At 50.2% G+C, this 9966-nt stretch overlaps 3 protein-coding genes across 6 annotated transcripts in view; 2 read left to right on the top strand and 1 right to left on the bottom strand.

Moving 5' to 3' along the window:
* CA14 (carbonic anhydrase 14) overlaps positions 1 to 5342 on the top strand; it is a 7154-nt gene extending 1812 nt beyond the window's left edge. Inside the window, exons 2-11 of one of the 2 annotated variants that reach the window (XM_003800409.3) lie at positions 1002 to 1022; positions 1926 to 2105; positions 2753 to 2895; positions 3110 to 3205; positions 3365 to 3431; positions 3614 to 3771; positions 3867 to 3984; positions 4204 to 4224; positions 4328 to 4412; positions 4772 to 5342. In XM_003800409.3, the coding sequence (XP_003800457.1) occupies positions 1002 to 1022; positions 1926 to 2105; positions 2753 to 2895; positions 3110 to 3205; positions 3365 to 3431; positions 3614 to 3771; positions 3867 to 3984; positions 4204 to 4224; positions 4328 to 4412; positions 4772 to 4838 (956 nt within the window). In that variant the 3' untranslated portion in view covers positions 4839 to 5342. Of the gene's footprint in view, positions 1 to 1001; positions 1023 to 1925; positions 2106 to 2752; positions 2896 to 3109; positions 3206 to 3364; positions 3432 to 3613; positions 3985 to 4203; positions 4413 to 4771 lie in introns of both variants that reach the window. The other variant, XM_023519441.1, reaches the window with a different exon arrangement.
* On the bottom strand, positions 698 to 9222 carry APH1A (aph-1 homolog A, gamma-secretase subunit). Of its 3 annotated transcripts, none has more exons than XM_012811772.2 (7): positions 8723 to 9104; positions 7999 to 8169; positions 7774 to 7847; positions 7417 to 7539; positions 7136 to 7263; positions 6622 to 6745; positions 698 to 1092 (listed from the first exon to the last, which is right to left on the bottom strand). In XM_012811772.2, coding segments are annotated over exons 1-7 (735 nt in total). In that variant the 5' UTR covers positions 8836 to 9104; the 3' UTR covers positions 698 to 1090. The 3 variants fall into 3 exon arrangements, with proteins under 3 accessions (XP_012667226.1, XP_012667225.1, XP_003800458.1); XM_012811771.2 differs by lacking the exon at positions 698 to 1092 and adding an exon at positions 3940 to 4045; XM_003800410.2 differs by lacking the exon at positions 698 to 1092 and adding an exon at positions 5500 to 6291 and having other exon boundaries at positions 8723 to 9222.
* Positions 9167 to 9966, top strand: part of CUNH1orf54 (chromosome unknown C1orf54 homolog) — a 12448-nt gene continuing 11648 nt past the window's right edge. Inside the window, exon 1 of the mRNA XM_012811742.2 lies at positions 9167 to 9197. The gene's annotated coding sequence lies outside the window, so the exon portion shown is untranslated. The remainder of the gene's footprint in view (positions 9198 to 9966) is intronic.

The following is a 9966-nucleotide window of genomic DNA, read 5'->3' as shown; positions in this document are numbered from 1 at the left end:
GCTATTTTTTTTTTTTGGTTGCAGCCATCATTGTTGTTTTGGCAGGTCCCGGCTGGGGATTCGAACCCGCCACCTTAGGTGTCTGTGGCTGGCGCCTTAGCCAGTTGAGCTATAGGTGCCGAGCCAACCTCCCTGTTCTTGAAGCAGGTTGGCCCTGGGTAGGGGTTAAACAGGCAGACCCCCCAGCCTCTCCACCAGAGACAAAACTGAACAAAAGCCTGGCATGTGACTCAGCTGGCAGCTCCCTTTTCTACACACAATGCTTCACTTTCATCCTGTCCCTGCTAGCCTGGCTGCCTGTGCCCACCCACCACTCTCAGTCTAGAGAAGACCCTTCCCTGACTCCCGCCCTGCCATCTAGGAATGTAGGGAACAGAGGCTCATGGTGATGGGGAGTTTCCTGTAGAGTAACTGGGACCAGAAAGTGACTCAGTGGCTTGATTCATATGATGCTTCAAAGCAAAGGAGTAATCCCTACTTCTCCCATCAGTAGTACCCCCCGCCCCCACCCCCCCCACACACACACACGCACACACGCACCATTTGGGCACATGCTCTCTGAATTTCTTTGAATTTCTTTACGCTTTCCTCTTCCTAGTCCCTTTCCTCTAAACCTTCTGCCCACACCCTCGCCCCACCCCTATTTTCTAAGTGTTAGATTGACTCCGCACAAAGTTAAAAAAATTAAGGGCCGAGCCAACAGCACACTTGAATCCAGGTTAATTTTAGTCTCTCAGCTTTCTCTCTCTTCATTCCTCCTCCCCCTTTGTCCTTTAGTAAGCCCAGCACAGCCTGGCTGGTGATTTTAAACAGCCCCTCCCCGCCCCCACCTTTCCACTGAGGTATCCAGTTTCAGGGCTTTCTTTGGGAAGTGTTGGAGTAGAGGGAGGAGGGAGAGCAACAGGGAGGTGGAGCCTGGCCTTCCAAAGGAGGGGAGAAGAGTGGAGGCCAGGGCCCTGCCCCAGGCTGCTGGCTATAACCCAAACCTTTCTGCCTTGCAGGTCAACACTGGACATACGAGGGTGAGAGCAGAACTTGAGGCCTACTGACTCCCCTTTCACTGGGCTCTCCTCACTGGCAGGAATATGTGTCCTGTGGGTAGAAAGGAGGTTTCCGTCAGCTTCTTGCCCCAGATCCTCTCTTCTGGGTCTCATCATGGCCTGAGTTTCACATATATGGCTCCTAAGTCCTCAGTAAATCCATGTAGGATTGAGGGAGCTGCAGTGAAAAAGAAACTGGGTGAGGAAAAGAACTCTGAGCTTAACTACCTGGTCTCCTGCTTCTTTCCATCCTAATTGGTCCTACCTACAACCTGCACCTGGAATTGGGACAGAGCTGGAGGTCAGGAGTGAGAAAGAGTCTGGCAGGATAATCTTTGACCCCAGGGGAGGTGGAACCCAATTCCTGTGAACTGTTGATATAATGATTTAACTGAACTCCAGCATCCACGCAAGGTCAAGGTCACAAGTTTGTGTGAGAGCAAGAAGTGAATGATGCAAAGTCAGGATATCTGATTCACAAGGCCAATTCATAGGAGGCCACATGGAGACCCTATCTATCCAGGATTATTTTACTTCTTCCCATTTTTCTACTTCTCTCTAATCCAACCTCTCTGGGTATTTAAGCTTTCTGTCCATTCCATCTTCCCTTCATTTAGTTTTCTCATCCTTAAACTACAGGTAAGTAAAAGAGACACCACTCCCCTATCAGAATAGTTGGGGAATCATTACTATCTCCAGGAATAAATTACAGCATCAAGTCCAGCCAGAACTCCTACCTCACCCAGCCCTGCACAACTGGGGTCTTGAAGGGCTGGAGTGAAAGGAATTTCTACCTCCACACAGATGTATAATTCGGTTTGGGAGGTGGGTCTTGAAAGGTTGGAGCTGGAGGGCAGGACCAATGACCTTGGTAACTCCCACCAGGCCCACATGGTCAGGACCATTGGCCAGCCTCTTACCCTGAGTGTGGAAGCAATGCCCAATCCCCCATTGACATCCAGACAGACAGTGTGACATTTGACCCTGAGTTGCCTCCTCTCCAGCCCCATGGATATGACCAGCCTGGCACGGAGCCTTTGGACCTGCACAATAACGGCCATACAGGTAAAAGCTCAGGTTTCGAGGAGTTGTAGGTTCCAGTTAAAAATCTTAGGACTCGGGGGACAGTAGTCTCTCAGCTCGGCACCTACATCTCAGCAGCTAGGATGCTGGCCACGTACACTGGGGCTGGCGGGTCTGAACCCAGCCCAGGCCTGCCAAACGACGACTACTACAACCAAAAAATAGCCAGGCATTGTGGCAGGTGCCTGTAGTCCCAGCTAGTTGGGGGACCGAGGCAAGAGAATTGCTTAAGCCCAAGAGTTTGACGTTGCTGTGAGTTGTGACGCTATCGGACTCTACTGAGGGTGACATAGTGAAACACTGTCTCAAAGAAAGTAGTCTTGTAACTTGTGAATAATCAGAAAGCTTCATCCATGAATTTTGATATGAGAATGGAGATCAGACTCCCTGCAGCCAAAGTGGGAATTGAAATGTCTATGATCAAACTCACTTGGTAGTTTAGTATTATAGCAGTGACTTGATTTTCACTGAGAAAAGAGGAGCTATGCCAGAAAAGCATTGTCCTATGGGAAGAACTGGGTACTACAGGGGGAGGAAATTAGAAGAGAGCTTTGTCTCCCAGGAGGCAAACCACGGCTGGGAATGTGCCCACATTCCTCTGCCAATCCTGGTTGCTCTCTTCCTCACAGTGCAACTCTCTCTGCCTCCTACCCTGTATCTGGGTGGACTTCCCCGAAAATATGTAGCTGTCCAACTCCACCTGCACTGGGGTCAGAAAGGATCTCTAGGGGGGTCAGAACACCAGATCAACAGTGAAGCCACAGCTGCAGAGGTACCAGGAAAACAAAGACACGATTACAGGGATGGTCAATCCTGGGAAGGGAAGGATCTGAACACATTGGGATGAGTCATACTGGGGGGAATAGGCCAACCTTGGAGAGACTGACAGAAGGGTGGTGGTAGTGGTGGCAGCTTCAAGGGTTAAGGCCCTGAAGGGGCTGGGGAAAGAAACATTAAGTGATTCCATTTCCTCTCCTTTCTCTCAGCTCCATATTGTACATTATGACTCCGATTCCTATAACAGCTTGACTGAAGCTGCTCAGAGGCCTCAGGGCCTGGCTGTCCTGGGCATCCTTATTGAGGTCAGTGGCCCTCAATTCCTTCTAGGTCTTTCTCCAGCACTCAGACGTATTCTGTTGCTGGCCTGCCTCTCAAGGCAGACAGCAACCCACCCTATTTATTCTGTGACATGAATGTTTTATTCCAAACGTGGACTCATTCCAAACTCTCTCCCTTTGCAGGTGGGTGAGACTAAGAATATAGCTTATGAACATATTCTGAGTCACTTGCATGAAATCAGGCATAAAGGTGAGCCTAAAAACCTATAGCAGGAGTCAATGAGAGTAGACTTTAAAGAAAACTCTCAAAATTGACTTAAGAAGCCTTGAGATGAGGCAATGAGTTAGGGCTGGGGAGGTTAACTTCTGGGAGCTATCTCAGTAAGTGAGGGTGCAATGAGAGGAAGACAAGTCCCACTCTGTTCTCCCCAGATCAGAAGACCTCTGTGCCTCCCTTCAACGTGAAGGAGCTGCTCCCCACACAGCTTGGGCAGTTCTTCCGTTACAATGGCTCGCTCACCACTCCCCCCTGCTACCAGAGTGTACTCTGGACAGTCTTCAGTGGAAGGGTCCAGATTTCAAGGGGGCAGGTAAGTGGTGGCAGGGTGAGGGAAAGACATAGTTGTAACTTCAGACCCTTTCCCACTCCCCAAAGTGGCACTTTTCCCACTCTTCTACTCCTCAGCTGGAAATGCTCCAGGAGACATTGTTCTCCACAGAAGAGCCCTCCAACCTCCTGGCACAGAACTACCGTGCCCCTCAGCCTCTCAATCAGCGCACAGTCTTTGCTTCTTTTGTCCAAGGTGACTGCAAGGCTCAGGAGATGGGAAACTGAGGAACTCCAGAGCAGGAACTAGGAAGCCCCTGGGAAGGAAAAGGGCAAGGGTTTTATCTGGACTCACTTATACTGGGAAACAGGCCCCACCCGCAGGTGCCAAAGGTGATCTTCCCATAGAAGCAGTGTTGCTTTTAGCTGGATGGGGATCTGAAGTCTCACTGACCCAAGTTCTCTTACCTTACAGTGGGATCCTTGTACACCACAGGTAAGACAGCCCTACCCAGGTACTGGGAAGGCTCTCAGTAAATGGAGGAAAGGCTCAATATCTGTTAGTCCTCAGCTGACACCTCCTACTTTCCCTCTCCCAGGTGAAATACTGAGTCTGGGTGTGGGAATCTTGGCTGGCTGTCTCTGCCTTCTGCTAGCTGCCTATTTCATCGCTAGAAAGATTCGGTGAGGTCCTACTTTTCCTTCATCTAGTCCTTTGTCTTCTATTAAAAAGCAGGCTCTTGGGCAGCACCTCTGGCTCAGTGAGTAGGGCGCTGGCCCCATATACCAAGGGTGGTGGGTTCAAACCGGCCCCAGGCCAAACTGCAACAACAAAATAGCCAGGCATTGTGGCGGGTGCCTGTAGTCCCAGCTTCTCGGGAGGCTGAGGCAGGAGAATCACCTAAGCCCAGGAGCTGGAGGTTGCTGTGAGACTCTGTCTCTTAAAAAAAAAAAAAAAAAAAAAAAAAAGCAGTCTCTTAATCCACCTCTAATCTGCTTCACTTAGGACACTTGTCATTCTGATGAACCATTCCCTTTTCCAGGAAGAAGAGGCTGGAAAATCGGAAGAGTGTGGTCTTTACCTCAGCACGAGCCACCACTGAGGCATAGACTACCTATCAAGATACCATGGATGTGCATACCTTCACTTCATGCCTATCAGGGAGCCAGGAAATCCTGTAAGAGTAGAGGGTAGACATCCCCTTTCCTCCAGACACCCCTGACATATGAACCCAGGCTCTCAAGAGAGCAAGCCTTCAGAGTCTCAAAACATGCCTGAGATCAGGAGGTCCCTGTGTTGATTATGCAGAGAACAAATTGTGTTTAGTTGTAGGGAAAGTTTGGGATGTGCCCCCAAGTCCCTCTCTCCCACCTTTATGTCCCTTTCCCTAAATACACTATAGGATCTCACCTTAGGAAAAGGAATTGCTGTTAAAGTTATAATTTTTTTTGCTCAATGTATTTGGAAATTAAAGTTTCTGGTTTTAATTCTGACCTAGCCTTTGGGACAAATTCCTCAATCCCTTGGGTGGTAGAGATGGCCAAAGGATAGGGAATAAGAAGCATGGATGATTAACGCCTTTTATCCCATCCTTGGAAGCGAAAATTCACTTCTGGGAAAATACTTAACCCACAGTTTCTGCCCTTGCACTAAAGCTATGCTTGGAGAATAGTTTCATGCCAGGTTATGAAAGAGGCTGGACAAGGGACATGAGAGGGCAGAAATCAATTAATATGTTATCCCCTTCCTTAAAAGCCAGCTCCCCCACAATTACAAAGTCCTTTTTATTAGTCAAAAATCACAATCACCTTGATTAAAAGGATGGGACACTCCACCCTCAGCAGAAAATGTTACAGTTTATAGAAAATTTCCCCATCCCTCCCACACCCCAATTAAAAACTAGAAAAAATCTGTCCTCCTTCCCTACAACGTCAGGTTGTCTGACTCCTCCAGTGGCACTTAGCTCTGGAGTAGGCCAATTCACAGCAGCACCCTCCACTTCACCTTGGGGAGAGGAGGAATGCTGGTGGTCAAGGAGGTTAAAACTATTAGTTCCAGTAATACCAGTTCCCAAACATGCACTTCCTTCCTTTCTCCCTGGGCCCTGGGACCAAGGGGAAATGGATAGAAATGAACCCAGTCATGAGGTGCAATTCGAGGAGAGAAAATACAGCCCAAAGAGGTTAGAAGAGTTCCAACAACCTCCTCCCTCCCCTCATGCAAAAAAGGAAAAAAAAGGCAGTTCGGGGTCTTTATCACACCATAAATGGTTCTCCTCTAACCTGAGAAAAAGACCAAGATATCAAGTCTGGGGACGGAGTACTGGGAAACTCAAAGCTCATCTACCCTTGAGCCTCCATTAATTTCATCTCCAGGGCAATGGCTAAACTAGGTCCCTTTTCTTGGCAGCCTGCATTGTCCAGAACTGGAGATGGCGCAATACAGGGTGAGGAGATCAGGAAGGCACCCCAGGCCCAGGGGTCCCCCCCAGGTTCCCTCAGTCCTCGGGTGGGATGCGCAGGGCAGAATACACCATCACCTGACTGTCCTCCTGCCGTCGGCCTGCAGAGGGGAAGTGGGGTGAGTCTTGGGCAGGGTGAGAGCAGAGCACTGACACAGGGGGAGTCCTGGACAACAAGGGGGTCCCCAGATGGTGGGGATAAGTATAGATTCAAACCCACCAGTCACTGACTGGCTGAACCCAAACTGCTCCTGGTAAAGCTTAGAGACTAAAGACTAATGGACAAAGCAGAACCCTGAAGGTGGTGGGACAGACTGATGAGGAGACGGAGAATGTGGGCAATGGACCTGGGCTGGGGCTGGGCTCAGTCATGGACAGTGGACAAGCAGGTGGGATCTGTCAGGCGATCTGTCCAGGTAGTCAGTCCTTACACGAGAGGCTGCGCTGGATACTTCGGAGGGACCCTCCAGATGTGATGAAGGCCCAGAGCCCCATGGAAACAGTGACTGCATAGATGGGCAGCAAGCTGGCCTCATACCAGGGGTTTAGGAATGTCTAGGAATGAGGGTAAAAGTAGAAAAGAGATTAGATTTCCCCACACACACACTCACCTAATCCCCATATATTTTTTGTGTCTATCCCAGATATCACTCTCAAATTTCCAGTCTTTCCCTTTAAAGCACCAACCATCCTGTGTTTAAGGGGACTTTTGGTTTTCAGCTCCCTCAACGGTTTCTGCCACTCCTGTTCACGGAAGTGCATTATAGTTTAGCTAATCCATTCAAACTCCTCCCCAGAGCAGGTGATACAACTGATACTGAAGTGAGAGACTTCTAAAGACTCATCAAGTTAAGTTTAAAATTTTAAGTGAGGATCTACTTTCCCCCATATCCCATTCACCATTAAATGCTTTCTCACCTAACTCAGGCCCTGATTCCAACTCACCAGTCCTGATGTCAGTAGGTGACTCCCAACCACCAGGCCCAAGGCCCAGTACCGTCTCCTCTCACAGGCATCAAAGAACACAACTCCCCAAAAGGTATGGAGCAGGATAATGGCTGCTGTCAGAAAGGCTGCAAGAATGGAGATGGGGATAAAATACATCCTTGATCTTCTCCCAGCCTCCTGAGATGTTGAGCAAAAGAAATCTTCCAGGGAAGGCCAATAAATCACATCAGGGCCAGGAATAAATGGGGCATGAAGACAAGATAGGAAGTGGATCTTACCTGAAGTTAGGAAGTAATAGGGTGAGTCTCCATGGATCCCAACCACACCTGGCCCAAGTGCATCGGCCAAAATATTGATAACAGAGAAGACACCACTGATGATACCGAAGGAGAGACCAGAAACTGGAGGGAGGGAGGGTCTCATCAATGTCAAGAGATCACTATGGCCTGTTTAACAGTGACCCTTCCCCATTCCCAGTCACAATTCTTCCACAACTATTCTCCCTCCAGACCACCTTTGCTTGGAAGTCAGGTATGAAGGAAAACAAGAAGCCACTTAGAATGTGTGGATGTTTAGACTTCCTTAGGTGAGGGGGCTGTCCAACTCCCTCCTCCAGTCCCTCTCCCTTGGCTCACCATAGGCCATCTGGCGGATGGAGATGGGTGATCTTCCGTCCTCACTCAGCGATGCTAACCCCTCATCTGCCTTCCTGGGGTGGGATGGGGTAAGGTAAACATGAGAGAGGGCAGGGATGCTCCTTTCCCTCTAACGTCCTCCCTTAGTGCCTCCTCTTCCAAACCACCACTTCCCATAATGCAATTTTCAGCCCCTCTCCCCCTCAAACCGCCTCATCTTCTTACTTAAGCAGCTTGTAGTAGGCAAAGCGGAACACCTCCTGTAGAAGGACAGAGACTGCAGCACCAAAAATCAGGAGACCATACTGGAGCCGGGCATCTGACCGGTCGGTCACATGGACCAAGATGAACCAGACCACAGAGGCCAAGAGCAGGGAGACCAGCCAGAAAAAGGCCCTGAGAAAAGACAAGGGCAGTGAGATAAGCAATGGTAGGGGCAGCCAAAAAATCGAGGGGAACTATCCAGTTCTGCAGCACAAAATGTAGAAGTTAGACTTCCGATGGTTAGGGATACCAGGACCGGACAGGGTAGGTGCCTCCATCAAAGGACTCATCTGTAGAGATCTGGACGCAGGAGAAAGGGTAGAAATCTGATTAAAAAGTATTCGGAGCGATACGAGTCGGTGTTGGAGCACAGAAGGGCGAGGTATCCATTCCTGGATTCTCCCTTAGGACGTCTGACTCGACCAGCCGAGGGCTGCACGGCCCCCTCAGGAGTCTTGGCCTTCGACCTCCTCTGATGTCTCTTGGGAGAAATATAGAAGGAATCTGTGCGATCCCTGGAAAGCGGAAACCAACTGCGGGAAAGGGTAAATCACCCAGACTCCCCTACCCGCGTCAAACCTTCACCTACGACTTATCTTCCCCAACTCAGACTCCCAGACTCGCCCAGTTCCTCCAGCCCTTCCGCATCCCTCTGTTGACGCGCTCTCTCCGACCTCCAACTCACCCCGCAACCAGGATGATAACACGAAGCGGGTCCCCAGCCACAGTGATTAAGAAAAGCGCGAAGGCCGGGCCGAACGCCACGAATGTGCATCCGAAAAACACCGCAGCCCCCATGGCTGGGCAGCTGGGAGCGGGGTAGGAGCGAATGGGAGGGGCACGCCAGCTGGGCGTCCGCGTAGGGTGGCAACGCGACCCCACAAGGGGCGCGGTGCAATGTCACCCGGACCCCGGGGAAGGGGAGGGGGAGCACTGAAACCCCAGACGAAGGTCCGCGCGACTTCCTCTACGGAAGCCGAGAAGGAGACAAACCGGCTACAGCCCCATAGCCACCTCCCATCTAATCTCCACCTCGAAGGCCAATGGAGAAATGAAGGGGCGGAGCTTAGGGGCGGGGGGCGGGGCCTCAAACTGGCTGGGGGTTGTAGTCACCCCGCGCTCAGAACCTTAGACCTCACCCCGGCGAAAGGCTTGAGCAGGTTCTTGGGGATGGGCCGGGATTGGCTTAGCCAGGGAACTGATTCCCAGATTCACTTGCAACTTGCCTTATGTTTCCTTTGGTTACTTTATGAGGAAGAGTGATAGCTATCCTACTTCTTCAAGGGCTCCAAAGGGGGAAGCTCTTGTCTGAATCTAAGGAACAAATACAGAGCACAGGATAGAGGGTGCAGGGAGACAGGGATGGGTATTGTTCTTACTTGAATGAGAGGAAATGGACAAAAGCTGCTGCCTAAGAGATGAAGGTTAGATTTAAAAGTAGCTCTTTGGGCAGGCTGGTAAACATGGGACACAATGTATCACTAATAAAGCCTGAAAGCAAGAGGAGCCTGGACAGAAATGTTAGGAAGACGTTTTGGGGAATCAGGAATTAAAAAGCAATTAGAGCAATGCGGTTGAAGGACACAGTTCCTTTTATGTCATACTTCCTCTATTTATTTTAGAAAAATGAACCTTAGTCGTGTCTCTTCCTCAGGCTGGGAAGAAAGACCCATATTAGAGTGAAATAAAAAGGAGAGGAGGGGGCTCAAACGGCTAAGGCGCCAGCCACATACACCTAAGGTGGCCGGTTCGAATCCCCAGCCCGGCCCGCCAAACAACAATGATGGCTGCAACCAAAAAATGACCAGGCGTTGTGGCGGGCGCCTGTAGTCCCAGCCACTTGGGAGGGGGAGGCAGGAGATTCGCTTGAGCCCAGGAGTTGGAGGTTGCTGTGAGCTGTGATGCCATGGCACTCTACTCAGGGGGATA

This window comes from Otolemur garnettii, unplaced genomic scaffold (genome assembly GCF_000181295.1).
Source record: "Otolemur garnettii isolate 467f Iridium unplaced genomic scaffold, OtoGar3 scaffold00174, whole genome shotgun sequence".
In the NCBI taxonomy this organism is placed as follows: domain Eukaryota; kingdom Metazoa; phylum Chordata; class Mammalia; order Primates; family Galagidae; genus Otolemur; species Otolemur garnettii.
Note: the sequence above shows the minus strand (reverse complement) of the source record. Positions and strands in the feature narration are given on the sequence as shown.